At 33.8% G+C, this 16613-nt stretch overlaps 2 protein-coding genes across 2 annotated transcripts in view; both read left to right on the plus strand.

The window, feature by feature from the left end:
• Positions 1-318: 318 nt before the first annotated feature.
• LOC136980477 (probable helicase senataxin) overlaps positions 319-16613 on the plus strand; it is a 35830-nt gene continuing 19535 nt past the window's right edge. The window contains 2 exon segments of the mRNA XM_067276596.1: positions 319-401; positions 487-532. The gene's annotated coding sequence lies outside the window, so the exon portion shown is untranslated.
• LOC136980406 (uncharacterized) lies at positions 3934-5040 on the plus strand. The gene has a single exon (XM_067276511.1). The coding sequence runs from the start codon at positions 3934-3936 to the stop codon at positions 5038-5040; it is 1107 nt and encodes a 368-aa protein (XP_067132612.1).

The raw sequence follows: 16613 nt of genomic DNA on the forward strand, positions 1-16613 counted from the left end.
CGTGGCCGACCCATCCTAGCGAAGCGCGAACTTATAACCGAAGATTTCCCAGCGTTCGGAGAACGGAATCGCTGCCAATTCAAACCAAACGAATCTATCAGTTTTTCGTTCATCAAAATTTAAATAATTGTACGAAATATTTTATTTCAAAAAATCATTAAAAAATTATTATTTAATTTATTAATATCCTATCGAATATTGTATCATTAATTTTTAATTTTTCTGTAGTTTAAAATCAAAATAAAATTCCATTAATTTAATATAAATCAAACGATAGAATGAATTCACGCACGAAAATTTTTTTTTGTCACCAGAGTCCGCTATTCGTTTTATCGTGGGAAAACAGGAACGCGGATTGTTCTGTTATTTCAAAGATTCATCGTTAAATAATTTGATTAAAGGTATATTTAATCATTTATTTTCACTCGTATGATTTACTTTATATGTTTATGAATACTCAATCCTGTAAATTTCTTTCTTTTTAAGGTGTTAAACGTCGTTATCTTCTCAACTTCTAAAACTTGACCTTTGTGTAAGTGATTTTATTTAGGACTTTTTTTGTTTTCTTTCCGTTTTAATTGATGATAATTCTCTTAAACTCTCGAAGGTGAGACTTAATTACTCGACACAAATACCAACTTCCTGTCAGTTATAAATAACTGATCAAATATGGTAATTATTAACTGTAAGCATGGCTTTTCATAGAAATTTATTTAATGCTTTTTTCTGTACAGTTAAATAAGAGATTGAGAATATTTTAGAACTTATTGATATTTCTAGATATTCTCAATTTTACTTTTTATTAATTTGACTTTGATTTAGAAAACTGTTGAGTGTATTAGTATTAATGTGAGATTTTTTATATTTATTTCAGTAACGTCTAATGAAACAGGTATGAGATGTAAACAATTAATTGAAAATTTTATGTAGTCTTATATGGTTGGTTTTGTACACAATGTTAAAATACTAAACATGACACAATACTATAGTTGAGTTGTAAAACTCAACTACTGTATTGTGTCGTGTACTAATATTTTTTCACATGCTAAACCCACACATCATTCATTCTTTATAATAGTCATATAATTCTTAAGGTAAAAAGAAACAAATACACTCATCAACTTCAAAGCCATTGAGAGAGGACCGGATTTTTTCCCTGGGTCTGGAGAAAAATTACTGTTATTTTTCTAATCAGAAATGTGTAAGACTGTTTGTTTTTTTTTTTATTATTAATAATAAACATTCTACATGTTTCATTTGTTAAAAAAAAATAGCAAAACTGACCAAGGAACAAAAGGGATCCACTCTGCTTGGGTCATAGCTCTCAATGACTCTGATCACCTTTTTTATGTAAAAAAGATGTTATCACACCATGATTTACTCGACATGACATAAATAATGTTGAATAGAAAGAAGGAATTTAGAGTTGCATCGATTTTACATTCAATACTGACCATTGTGGGTTTATTAAACCATGCTTATTAACAAGAAATTTGTCGTCAAATGTTGTAAGTTGCTGTTTCATATTCAGTAGCCAAACATCACATTAAAAGTTACTATAAGTATTTGGTATAGTGCTAAATAAGTTAAACATATTAATGCATAATAAGTAATCTTTGTATTTTGCTTTGATACACAAAAGATATTTGTGTATAATATATTGACATATATTATAAAATAATATATTAACCACATATCTTCACTTTTGAAAGACTGATTTCAAAATACAGTATAATAATATATCAGATGGTAGTACAATTATGCACAAAGTATAATTACAATTGAAAATATTTTTTTTTTTTTGTCATAAAGATATACAATTTAAGTGACAGGGCCTGATAAATCTGAGATAGACCACCCCAAATAATTCCTGGGATTTTTGACTCACCTGAACCTTGGTCCTAGAGTAGTAGGTTGGGCCCTGGCTTTTAGTTATGTATTAGGACAGCCAGATGGCTGAGATGACTTAAGACATTAGCCTATCACCTGGAAGACCTGGGATTAAGTCCAAGTGAACAACTCTGGGAATTTTTTCATGGATGGTTTGTCTTGGATATAGGGGCCATGGATTTCATGGATGTTTAGAATTTGGGCCCTCTTGTCTATCCACCCCCTTGTTAGCCTGGTCAAACTCAAGATGGTTATGGAAAAAATGCTGCCTTGGTGCCCACAATGCAGAAAGAGTTAAAAATGTTAAGTTCTAAACTTCTTAAAACTTGATTCTAATTTCTGTAATAATGAGATAACATCTATTGTCAGAATAAAGTTTTCTTGATTGTTGTTCCCGTAATAGGGAAGAAAAATAAAGTTATAAGAAAACAAAACTTTAGCATAACTTTGATTTTTATACAATAATTTCATACATATAAGATATCTAATAGAAACGTTTAAAAGACTATAATTAATACTTTATTTTTATAAAATGCTATATTTTAATACACATGACTTTTGTAATTTATTTCATATTATAAACTAAAGTATTTGATAAATATCTAACTATTATCAAAATATATGCAGATTACATAAAATTTTAAATGTAAATTTCCAGAGTTAGTGATGAAATCCCCAATTTAAATCCTTGTAGCAAGAGAAAAATAATGACAGCATTTCTTGTTTGGTTGGTAGAATGTAATGTTAAATTTGTATGATTGACTGAATATAGTTTGTATCATAGCTGAAACACTGATTCTTATTCGCTGTGTGATATTTTTCAATGCTTATTCTTAAAATCTAATATATATATAACATTCAAAGAAAATTTTTATTAATTTAAATATCAGGATATAGTTTGAAATGCATCAACATTACAATGCATAATTCAAAATTAATTTTGAAGGTGGAAATTGCCCATTCTACCATTAAATAAATTTGCATTAACACAGCATTCAGATCCTTGCAGTATTTCCCATACCTGTTGCTTACATAGCCACTTCTATTGGACGGTAAATGATAAACTTAACAAGTTTTTTTTATTAGTTTTTCAGTTTATCACGTTTTAAACAATGTAACAATGATTTTTCTTGTTTTCAAACCAGGGCTGTGGAGTTGAAGTCATGGAACTAGTCAATCAGAAGTAAATTTGTTGCTAAAGGAATCAGAGTTTGAGTCAGCAAAAATGGAACAACTAACTCACTCCTTGTTTCTTTTTAATATGTACTTTATATGGTTTAGGTTAAAGATCTTAATGTTCTGTCTTGTAATGTAGGCACTTCCTGTAATACAAGATCTTACTTAATGATTTCCCTACTTCATGATCTTTCTTTGCATACCACTTAACTACTGTTGATTTTTCTTTTCAGAAATTTATACTTGAAAACATTCTCCATTAGCTGATTCAAAATTTTTATTGGCAAAGAAATATATATAAAATGGCTAAGAAAGATTTACATTAAATCTAGTGTTTTTTGAATACTTTACTATAAAAAATATTTTGTCAGTGTGTGGTTGAAGATGATAGTGGTGAAAAACTTTGAAAATATTTATTTTTTTTTCTACAATTTTAACAGGAATGTCTGATGATTCACTTGATAGTGATGAAATGCCATTCTGGGATAATTTTATTAAAAACTTATTATGTAGAGGCAGGAGTTGAATCTTCTGAAATTCTGAGTTGGAGTTGGGAGCTTGATTTTACTGACTCCACAGCACTGATTTTAATTTAAAAGAAGGAAGAAAAAAACCGTGGAAACCACCAGGTAGTAACACAATTCCTTGCCATGAACGATCTGAGGCTCTTAGTGTCAGATAAGGATAGAAGATTCGTTTTGTGCAGAGAGAATGACTTTATCTCTAGAGCCAATGACTTTCTGTTGCAATCATGCTCTGTGGAGATGGACAGAGACCCAACACCAGCGGTACTACGAAGGGCAAGGAAAATTATAACACTGCCAGGTCTAGCATTGACATTATCTGGTCACCTTGATCCTCCATCAAATGTTGCCTGCCCTAGGCTGTTTTTTTCAGCCCAAAACGCATAAAGAGAACTGGCCATTACGACCTTTAGTAAACAAAAGGTCACATCCAACCTACCACCTGGAGAAAGCCCTTGCAAAATTTCTACGAGAGCTGCTTCCAGAATCACCACTTGTCACACCCTCCTCCATAGACGCCAAGACCACCATCAGTGCCAGCATAACAAGAGCAAACATTAACACCTGCACCTTCTACAAAATGGACGGGATATCTCTGTACCCTTCCGTCCCTACGTTTGAAGCCGTAATGCTAGCCAACGCTATGCTCCTTAAGAAAGGTTTCACGGTTCAGCAGGTACTGGATATTCGTGAGGCACTAATCTTCGTCACCGAAAACAACTATTTCCGCTTCAACCAGAAAATCTATCTTCAGAAACAGGGTATCCCCATGGGCTCCCCTCTCTCTGCAGTTTTGGCTGAGCTTGTCATGAGGGACGTGGAGCAAAAAACTTTCAACGCCCCGCTCATCATTTGCTACCCTCTGTTATACCTACGCTATGTAGACAACATCCTACTAGCATGGGAAAATTCGGAGGAAGAATTCATCCGATTTATGCAGCAACTATCAAGCATTTATCCCACCATCAAATTCACTTGGGAAAAGGAGCAGGACCAAGCTATAACATTTCTGGATATGCGGATACAGAAATCGCCAGAAGGACCACAGTTTGCGGTATACCACAAATCCAATATGATTCCCCACATCACACCGGCTGATGCATTCCAACCATCGCGGTATATCAATGCCGCCATAGCAGCTCTCATCAGAAGGGCAATACTACTTCCTTCATTGCAAGACCTAATAAATGCTGAATTGGAGATTGTACGAACGGCAGTACATCACGCTGGGTTTACAGGCGCCAAATTTACGCATGTACTGCGTAGAGTAAACGATTCAATCCACCCGTTCACAACGCTACACAACAAAAAAGAAATGTCAATAGTACCGTCAGCATTGCCGTATCTAGGAGCACGTTTCGTACTCATTAGCCATATATTCCGGCGGTACGGCTTTGTACTTCCCTTAACCCCTCTACTCAGCCTACGCAGGAGCATATGTAACGACTGAGACAAAATCAGCGCATTAGAAAAATCGGGAGTTTACGTAGTGCCGTTAGAAAATCCAACAACAGGAGCAATAGAGAAGTACATAGGGGCAACAACAAGAATGCTCGCCTGCCGTATTGCGGAACACCATGATGATATAAATAAAGGAAGACAAACAACAGAGTTAGCCAGAAAAGTTCCTCAACAAGATTATACTCTGCTATGGTCGGAAACAGTGCTCCTCAAGAGCTGCAACAATAGAAAGATTACATTTATCTGGGAAGTGCTTCTCACAATAACATCAGATGCATGCAACATCCCCACCCTGGACTTGCCCGAAATATGGGTTACTCTTTATAAGTGCCTAAACACCCAAGCATGCCGACAGACGCATACTTAGTGCGCTTGCTTTTCAACGCACGCACAGTCAGTCGCGTCGATTTAAAATCTCTTCCGAACCGGCGAAGTTACCGAACGCTAAAAATCTATTTTTAAAATTTTGCCAACGAAACTTTTTCCGTTGTCTGCTTGGAACGCTCGGCATGTGCTACTTTCAAATTTGTTCTTTTCTTTTTCGCCTGAGGACGACGAACATAACTTCATCGAAAGTGCTTGCAGCATAAAGAAAATTTTACTTTAACGCTGAACTCGGTGATATTTATCAGAAGAAAATACAAGAAGGAATGTTTTTATTTAAAATTGTTTTTCAAAAAATAAATTATAATGCTTTCTCCACTGGATGGAACATTCTTTTTCAGTTTTGAGATTAGTAGGTAATCATGATCTGATTCATATACAAGGATGTAGACAGAAAGGATGGTGTTTCCCACACTAATGTTTTTTTAACTTTCACCATCTGTTGGTGTCTACTGCTGCCTCACGAGTTTTAAAAGTAAAAAGTCTAACCCTTTTACAGTATACTTGGATGCAAAAAGCCTTTTCTCTAATAATAGTTTTTTCCATTAATATTTCATGCATATGTGTGTGACATTTTGAACTTACAACCAAACTTAAATAAACATGGGTCCAATTTGTCCAATAGTTGCATTGGTTAGCTGCTTAGACATTGCTTTAATTATTTTAACCATTTTCCTTATACTTCTTCAGCTCTAGATAGTGTATTCTTCTCTTCCATTCTCTTAATTACTGTATTTTACAGCATATAACATGCACTTGATTTCGACATACACTAAATATTTTTTCATAAATATTCTATTTAATTTAAGTCACTCTGTGCCTTTGGCACTTTGCAACAAATTTTATTTTTACTAAAATTAGAATGCATGCTTTTATCCATCAGGGAAAAAGAATAGTATAAAAAAGTCATTTACAATTAAAATTTACCACTCCAAATATTCTACATGAATATATGAAAAAGCTACTTAGCTATAGCAAATAATAATAATAATCTTTGTGAATTATTCAATTCCATTTTTAATCCAGAGTTTGAGTTAGGCTTGGTAGAAGTTACCTAGTCCACTGAAGGCCATTCAGAGAATTCATTATTCTTTGGGGATCACAACTTCACATATAAGATGCAGGTCAGTGTTTTTTTTTTTCCTAAAGTCACATCTTAAATGCCACAAAATTCAGTAAATCGTATAATGTGTGTTTTGCAATGCCTGTGCATTTAAAATGTTGTATAGTGAAAAGTTTACCTTTCATTAAATTTCTAATATGTTTTCTACATTTTTCTTGTTTTAGTCCTTCCATTTCTAAAGGTTGAATGATGTTGAATAAGCAACTCAAAGGTGGCAAAAATCTGTGCATTCAAAGTTTTTCATACACAGGCAGGAAAAAATAATAAGAAAATGGAAATTATTCCAGGTTTTTAGTATATTGTATATGTGTATAGTTTAGATAATTTGAGATAAGTTTAATCAATCAATTAAACATTCTAAAATTACTTTGATTTGATATTTTTGTCACTACTGGAAAATCTGTGCATAATTTTATTTATTTATTTACTTAAAAATGTCTTTGCTCCAAATATTAGGACTACAATAAAATCAAAACTTTTTCATCCTATATTAATAATTTTATTTTAAGCTTAATTTTATACTTGATTAGTTTTAGAAATATAGTTTTTAGGATTTTAGTAATTTTTGCCAATATAAAAGATATATTTCTATTGTTAGGCTGTGATTTTGAAAAAAATTGTAGACCAACAATAAAATTTCCACTATCATTTGTCTGTCTTTCCTTAATCTTGAGAACGGAATTAGATAGATGAAATCCAAGACTAGATATGGAAACCTTAGTCGGGGCCTTCTGTCCCTAACTATATGTGAGCACTACTAATTTGAGGTGAATGGCATATATTTTAAGTTAAATAAATTTAAAAATATGATTAAAAATTGCAGTCTGGCGTTGTGATGATGTCACAATAAATAATTGCTCGTTATTAATATATCATTTTAAAATATAATATTTTTCTGAATTTTTGTCAGATGATAAAATTTTCTTTATATAAATTAAAAAGTCCCAAAAGCTATGGGATCACTGATCTATCCAATGCTAAAATTGTTTTTATATATAGTGTGAAATTTGTAAAATTTCTGGACTGTGTGATCACTTTGTTTATAATTGCTTTCAGCAGTACCGAAAGAAGTAGGTAAGCTGACAAAGCAAAAAAAAAAAAAAAAAAGAGTGCTATCGAACAGTGGAAACAAAAAAATGGCTTCCAAACTGTTATTATATTTTAGTTTAAAATATAAAGCTTTTTAATAATATAAAATGGCAAAAAGCTTAATTTTGAGGGTAGGAATAAGTTTTATAAAAAAAATTGTAAATGCTAATGAAGATTTTACTTATTATTAAGTCAGACCCTACTGGAGATACACAAGACCCTGATAATCTTCCCACCCTTAGACCTATAATAACATTAATCCCCCAATAAACAAACCTCCCTGCAAAATTTCAGAAATTTTCAACAAAAAGTGCAGGAGTTAAGTTTCAAACAGATTAGAACAAAATTATGCCCACCCCACACTAACATCTATACATACAGAAATTACCCCCCGAATTTTTTTGTTTTTCTCGACATTTCAAGGTGTCTTAAGTCCAAAAATGTAAAAGTCTAGCGGGGTCATTTTTTGCCAGATTGCCATACTTTTCCTCTGTATAACATTTGGAAAGTAAAAATTTGTACAATTTGGACATGAAAATGATTACAGTTATAAACAAACTATAAAGTTGATGTAAAATTTTGACATTTACAGTTTGGTGAAAACCAGATGGCTGAGTCGTTAGGGTGGCAATCTGTCCCTCTTGGGATCCGGGTTGAGAAAACTCAGAATTTTTTGGAGGGTGGTCTATCCAGATATGTCGGGTCTAATCCTCATCATCTGGCCGCCCATTGTGGCCTGCCTAGCAGAGACTACAATGAGTTTGCTATTTAAAAAAAAAGGTTCTCTTAGTGCCCATGGGGCAAAGTTATCAAACTGCGTTATTATATTAAGTGGGGAAGTTTCCCACAGAGACACTTTGGTTTCTGCAGAGGGGAATATGTGAAAGGTAAGAGGGAAATCTGTGTATTCCCCCATCAAATCGGAACCTGTCTATGTTTTGGACTTAACTGAAAAATTTTTCAAAAACAAAATAGCCAAAAGGTATGTTGATCAGTTTATTTGCTATTAAAGTTGATAATTTTCAGAAAGCTAGTTGAATTTTTTTATATATAGCTAAAATTTAAAGATTATAAATTAATTAAATTTTTTATTTTCCTTAAAATTTATTACAGAATAACCTATATAAATAAATGAGGATGTTTGTTTGTTTGCTATACATGCCTAGGCCGTTGGACCAATTGCTAAGAAACTCGGCAGTCACGCTCAAATTCTTTCAACTTGGATATTGTACTGTACATCCCCCGAAATTATTGACTAGATTTGTATATATCGATAATTTCTGTCTACATTTGATTGCCGGCTTTACACGTAGCGCCATCTATTGGAAAAATTTAACAAAATAATTAACTAAATATAATTCTTGCAAAAAACGTCGTCTCGAGTTTCCGGATGTCACCTATCTAGTTGCCTGGGCTTTGCCCAGGCAACTAGATAGGTGACATCCGGAGCCCGAAAGCGGAGCCCAAAACCTGAGCCCGAAAAGCTATCTAGTTGCCTGGGCTTTGCCCAGGCAACTAGATAGCTTTTCGGGCTCAGGTTTTGGGGTAACTTTTGCACATTTTTGTCTGATTTTTTAAAAAAATATTCCCACGTTATATTTTCATAATTTTGGTGTCAAAATGTTCAGTAGAATCCTGGCATGTGCATAAATTATTTTTTGGAAAATATAGTTAACTCTGAGAAAAGATATATTAAAAAAAATGAAAGTGTCGACTTTTGCCTCTTTGACGCTTAATAACAGAAAAGTTTTTGACATTTTTGGGTGCTGTATTTTGGAATATAAAGACAGACAGCTGCTTCATATTTTCACAGAGTTTGGTGACTTTCAGTTGAACTATGGAGAAGTCAGAGTTCAAAGGAAAAGGAATCAGATTTATGTCCCTCATCCCCACTAGATGGCGCCGCGTTACCTAGCTATTGAATTTTCTTCTGTAACTGCATGCCCGGGCCTGTACCGATTTAAAAGAAATGTCATATCCTTTCGTCAACATATCAGCAGTTTAAAAATCGGACAAAAAATCAAAAGTTACCCAAATTTTTTAGTTTATTTATTCATTTCACTTTAGTTTCGTTTGATTTTAATTTCTTTATTACATTTTTCTTTTTTATCTATACTTTTCATGGTATTTTTTCTTTTCTCAACAATAAATCATTTATAATCTTTGATTTGTAACATATTACTGCTCAAATTGCTCGTTGGTCCATCAATGGACAAACAGTTCCATTCCCTGAACACTGGGAGTTTGGTCGTAGGTTTGCGCCTTGTCAGGATGGCTGGCCACGTGGAGTTTTCCAGGTTTTCTCCACGTCTAACGCCTAAATAAGGACCCATAAAAAGACTTATTGAAAGGCGTATCCCCTAGGCCCAAGTGTTGCATTGCTGTAACTTAACAAACAACAACACAACTCAAATTGCTCACTCAGGCTAACTACATCGATAAACATTGTTTCGAGTTTCTTTAAGTTCGATATATTGTCTAACTAGCAGGTAAGCACGACGTTGCCCAGACAAAAAATAACAACAAACAATTGAAATTAAAATCATAAACAGCCTACGATTTTTATATTTATTGCGATACTTGGATGGTATGAAATGACACAATTTCATTGGTCAAGTAGACAGGAATTGCAAATATGCTATACGTGTACTGTATCTTAAATTTTTTAAGATATATTTGCATTCTGCCGAGGGGATGCCTCCTGGGAGGACTTTTATGGGAACTGGTCCCTATTTAGGTGTCACTAATGGGAAGAAAACCTGGAAGATTCCACGTGGCCATCCCGTTGGCAATGCTCAAACAGACAACCAATTATCGGTGTTTTGTGTTCTATCCACTCAGCCACTGGGGGACACTTGCCGTATTTTACGGGCTATAAGACACACCTTAATTTTTTTAAAAAAAACCTATAAGACGCTACGGACTATTAAGACGCACCTGAATTTTGGAGACAATTTTTCGAAGAAAAAAGTGCGTCTTATAGTCCGTAAAATACGGTATTAGAATTTAGAAAGCACCATTCAGAAACGAAAAAGCTAGAGTTGTTAGATTTGGAAAATTAAATACGTATGTAGTTTTCACAGTGTAACACTTTCGAATGAACGCGCAAGTACTCTGTGCTACCCGTGGCAATAATAATATAATGCGTCTACTTCCCGCTACATCATTGTTGCAGTAATTAAGTGAATAAAATTTTTTAAATTATATCCTTGCATAAATTATATTTGGTTTATTATTTTTGAAAATTTTGTGCCAATAGATGGCGCTAGCTGTAAAGCCGGCAAATCGAATGTGGACGAAGCTTAATTGATATACGGAAATCCAATTGATATTTTGGCATTTACGTTATGTAAGTTAGAATTAGTCGAACGACCTAGCAGTGCATAGCGAACAAAAACATCCTCATTTATAGATATAAATTTGCAATATGTAATAATCGATTCCAAATTGCAACCGATCTGTAAAAAACAGCTGTTGTTTGTTCAACAGTGAGTTTGCATTTAGATAACTTTAATTGTGGCCACTCTATATATATTTTCATATTCAGTGCTGTTCTGTAACTGTAACCAGTAAGCGGATCGACATAAAAATATGTATACAGACTATGCAAGGAATGTGGAAAAATATTTCCCAAAAAATTTGTTTAGTTAAAAACTTTTACTGAGGGGATGCTTTATAGGAAAATGCACAAAACAAAACAGTAAATAAAAAACAACCTTAAAGTGACATTTTAATCTGTTATTTTAAACATTACTAATAAAGTCAGTGAAAACATGACATATGGATCTGAATCCGTGTGATTTCTGGTTGTGGGGCCATTTAAATAATATGAAGTGTTGCATCTTTGTCAGATTTAAAAGATTCTATTACACTGCAGGTGCCAACGAAGCATTTCTGGAGAGCAGTTGTGGTCAGCTATTCAGGTGAACATGCTCTTCATTGCCTTTAGTGTTTAAACCTGAACAATGAGGCACATTGATATTTCCTATATCAGTAAATAGCCTTTGCAGAAGGTATTTTCTTTGAGGAACGAATAGATGCTTTTTCCTTGTGTTTTTTTGTTTCGTTTCGTAATTTGCCTTTAAAGCGCCCTCTACCGGAAGTTTCTGAACTGTTTTTTGTTTTGCAAACTCCTTTTCTTCATTCTTTTGCAATAATCTGTATACAAATTTTGGCGTGTTGGTTATAGCTACAGAATACAGAGGTTTAGGCGCACGTATTCAGCCCAAAACGTGAACCGCGGACGGACGAGTGCTGCCATCTGGCAATTCTATACGGTCGATAATGGCGTTCGCTACGTCTAGAATGGCGAGTAGAAAATCGGATAAACTTCTTCATTTTTTGTGTTTGGGGTTAAAATTATAACCTACTAGCTGACCCGGCCACGCGTTGTTGTGGCTCAAAATGTATCTTTTATAAATGTGTAACACTTCCCCGTGGGGGGAATTTCAAAAAATCCCTTCTTAGTGTACAGTACATTCGGAGCCAGGATGTACATTAATTTGTACCTTTTAATAAAACTGAACTGAACTGAAACTGTACAGTACATTCTCTTGACATACCTTATTAAAACACAATCAAAAACGCGTTTAAAATAGTATAATAAAAGCAGAGTTCTTCACAGTAAGCCTTAATCCTGTCCCTCTCCCCGCTGGGGAATATTGAAAAATTCCTTTTTAGTGTATATTCTGTTGACGTACCCTATTAAAACGCAATTAAAAATGCAAAAAACCGCATCTAAAATAGTATAACAGAAGCAAAGTTCTTCACAGTAAGCCATAATCCTGTTCATCTCACCCCCCAGGGGGAATTTCGACATGTATATTATATAAAAACACGTGTGTATTTGAATGCAACGTTGTGTCAAAATTTAAAAGGAATCGGTAGGAACAAACAAACGTTATATTTTATTTATATAGATAGATAGAAAATGATCTGCTTTAGTCCATTCTCACAGAGAAGCATAATGCCTCACAGAAAAGCAAACTTAGGTCGTCGGAAGTTAGCGCCATCTGTTGGACATAAAAGCCTTAATCCATATATAAATATATTTTTGAAAGGGGGGAAATGGTGGTCTTTACATGTGCCAGAAACCTTCGCGGGAGTGTATTAAACAACTTCCCGAAGTTTCGTGGCAATCGGATAAATGGTGTGGTAGTGCATGGAGGACAAACACACACACACACACACAGACATACATTCATTTTTATATATATAGATTTTATTAAAATAATGATTATTTAAGCATTTACGAGTAATATTGTAAAGAAACAGAAGATTTTAATTCAGAAATTATTTAATTATTCAATTTTTTAGCAAGTGATGCGAAGCCCTATAGAATTTACGTATATTTGTCTTTATAATAGCTTATCTTGGTAGGTTTGTTCTTCCACGGCATCTTCTACCATCAACAGCGTAATAGATTTATAAATTTTCTAAAAATTAATTTTCCGAGTTGCTTTCGAATTTACATAAGTCACTACTTCCCTCGACAAAAGTATGAGGTAGTCCGATCGTACAGTAGGAAACAGGAAGCTAATTAAAAAGAGTTATTTAGTGTTATTAAACATCCTATAAATACTTTTAAACAGTTTAATTTGTTTATTTACCTTCGCTGGTAACCCTCGATGTTAAATGTATCCGCCATTTTTCAACAAATTCCCGTGAGTCAATGCGCGACGTTCACTGAGTCACGTGATGTTGTGAACGAGCGCTGCAACGTCTTTTACTTGGACTTAGAACGTCAAACGTGTACTTCTGCTTGCCGTACAAGTTTAACGTTTGTACTTGCGCCTCAACCTCTCTAATGATGAAACTCTAATTATAGCCACCCTGCATTTCAATTGTTTCTGGTAAATTGAAATTAATAATTACTTTCTTTAGTAATAATAATATTGATATTATATAGAGAATAGCGAGGTTGAGGCCGAAGTTTTAAACGCGAAAACGTGTACGTCGGACGTTCAGCGCCGTTTTCCTGAAAGCCTAGAAGTTTGACAATGACGTTCGGAATGTCGAGCATGATTCCACTGACTTTCCAAACGCCATTGTCAAACTTCTAGGCTTACAGGATGGCGGCGCTGAACGTCCGACGTACACGTTTTCGCGTTTAAAACTTCGGCCTCAACTTCTCTATTATTTTTATATTTTTCGACTCCATCTATCAATGCCTATATTTTGGAACAAGTAAAATGACTCTTCTTTTTTTCTCCCATTTTATCACTGAAACTCTCGTCGTTTGAAAGTTCTCGGACCATATTCCTATTGGATGAAACAATATACTCTCGAAATCAGATCAATGATATTTTTTCGTAAATAGTAAATCCAGTTACGATGAGCTTTCTTGAGTTGCAGATACCATATGCCGTTAATTTGTCGTATTTAACTACGTCGCGAGAATATGACGTTGTAACTAACGACATTTTTGTGAATCCGGCCTTAGTTCAGTATAGTTTAATACTATGAAACTGCACAAAGATTTAACTTATTTTTCCTAGTTCAATAAAAAAAATTTCTCAGAAAGCTTAGGTAAAATCAATTGTTAAATACCGTATATCTCGGCGGATAAGACGATAGTTGAATCATAAAAAAAGGCCCCGAAAATCCGGGGTCGTCTTATAGGACAGATACAAAAAATTAGATTGAAATTCATATAAATTAAAACCATTATAAAAAAACTGACAAACCGTAATTATTTACTAATAGAGAGTAGGCTATGTGCACAAAACAGAATAGCCCATACGACGTTTTTGTGAATAGTCAAGGTCATTACAATCGCAAGGCAGTGCTGCCAGATGCAAGAAAATAAATTTTAGTTTATTTGAAAAATTACAAATAGGACATAATTCCGTATACGCTATACAGTATTGTTATTCAGATGATGATCGCTGATCTAAACTAAATTCATAGGCCGTTGATAGTTTGGGGTCGTCTTATAGGACAGATATAAGCTAAAACTATAAAACTTCGACGAAAATTTATACCTCGTCTTATCTGAAGGTCTTATTCGCCAAGATATACGGTATATTTCAATAATAAAACGTTCTACATTGAAACGCGGCTATTATGAATAATGACGATAATCATTATACATTATTAGTTTTTCAGAAAATAATCGGACAACTTTTCACTTTGCTTCTCTATTTTGATAGGAAAATTATACATCTTTGATCTGTTTTATCCCGTTTCATATTTTAGGAAACGGACTCTATATTTTCTCTCTCCGCCGTTGTGTAAAATCATATAAACGCAGTTCCTGACTGTGGAATATAGTGCGTTCCTAAAGCGTATGAAAGTCAAGCAATAGTTATAAGGAAGTTCGTTTCCAGTGATCTTAAAAGAAACGTTATAAAATGTATTAAAGTAAGGTTTTTACAGTGAATATACTGCGATGTCTAATATAGTGTTTAAAAAGTTAAAACCATCTATTAATTTTTATGGCGTGTTTTCTGTGTAATTTTTACAAATTATTTTGCTCTTAACGAAACCAAAACTGACAGAAAGCGTTGTTCCCTACGGGAGCTTAAATTTTTGTCGACTGAAGTGTGCGATAGTACGAATTTGATACATGAATAGCTGTGTAGGGATGTAAAAGACGACCTTTGCAGCAAAAACAGGTTAGTTCGTTTTTTTCGTGTTTTTTGGAAAATTATCTAATGTTTCGAATTTGCTCTGTATTTTAGGACAAATCACAGGTAGGGTTTCTCAAACGGGATCCCGGTTGTTTTTTTTAACCCGGGAAATCCGCAAATTTCTTAAAAGTTCATTTTTTTTCTTATTTTATGTTGAGGTTGTGGAAATTTTGCCAATAGAAAGTATATTAACTCATAAACTGTCACAATACATTTGTATTTATTATTAATTAAACCTGTTTATTAGTTTTTTTTAATTTTTCCTCGTTATGGCATGTCACAAATGGTCAATAATCAATACGTAGCTTATTTGTGGCAGGACTCTAAAAATTCTTTACTTGTCAGAACCTGTAATGTCTGAAATAATTGTGATTATGCTGTCTTAATTTTTACCCATTCCCAGTAGCTTCAATAACTGCGTAACTGTAACGCCAGGTTGTGCAAATGGGCAAGGATACAAACGAGTACGAAGTCTGCAAGTATGAAGTTTTTCTTCATAAACCTAATTATTAAAGCCAAACGAATTGCCGAATTATCGGGCTATAAGATTGATGCCGCTATTAAAGCAGCGAGGCAGACAAATCAAGAATACAAGAGAGCAAAAGAAGTACTACAATCTCGAAAACGAACTAGAAATCTTCTAGGCCACAGGTGAAAAAACACAACATCTGTTTTCTATTCTATCCCGGAATACCGGGACAAGCAAAAGACCGAGAAATGAGAAACCCTAATCACAGGTGATTAATGATATTAAATAGGGAGTCTATAGATTGGGTCTGCAAATTATATGTATTATATATATGTAGAGGTTCAACGACAAAACGGATATGTCTCAAGGTTTTCAAATGTGTTACGTTTAAGAGAGCGAGTTGACGACTGCCTATGAAGTTGTTAAACCGGTGTCGTGCATTGTAAATCTGTGACCTTAGTCTGTTTGACGTAATATTCTTCCCTTTTTCTGTACTAGTTTGAAGAGAAAGGTAAGATCGCTCGAAGAAAATAAAATTTTGTTTTAACACGGGGTTGATTTAACGCGGTTTGGCAGAAAAAAATTGATTCTTTTCTTGCACCATTTGTTTTCGGTTATTGAAGTTAATTCGTTCTTAAAAGTTTTTCTAATATTCAAACAAATTTTCCCATAAACAAAATGGATTAATCCGTTCCTGATTCCCAAAACAGCGATCTTGTTTTACTTTTTACTTTCCAGGCTGCTATACAAAGGAAAAATATGGCGACCTGGTAAAAACATGATCCCATTTTTGGACTTAAGACACCTTGAAACGTCGAGAAAAGCAAAAAAAATTCGGGGGTAATTTCTGTATGAATAGATGTTAG

Source organism: Centruroides vittatus, unplaced genomic scaffold (genome assembly GCF_030686945.1).
Source record: "Centruroides vittatus isolate TY-2023 unplaced genomic scaffold, ASM3068694v2 contig_7, whole genome shotgun sequence".
In the NCBI taxonomy this organism is placed as follows: domain Eukaryota; kingdom Metazoa; phylum Arthropoda; class Arachnida; order Scorpiones; family Buthidae; genus Centruroides; species Centruroides vittatus.

Coding starts and splice junctions, on each gene's coding strand:
- LOC136980406 (XM_067276511.1), top strand. CDS start 3,934: ATGTTGCCTGCCCTAGGCTGTTTTTTTCAGCCCAAAACGCATAAAGAG.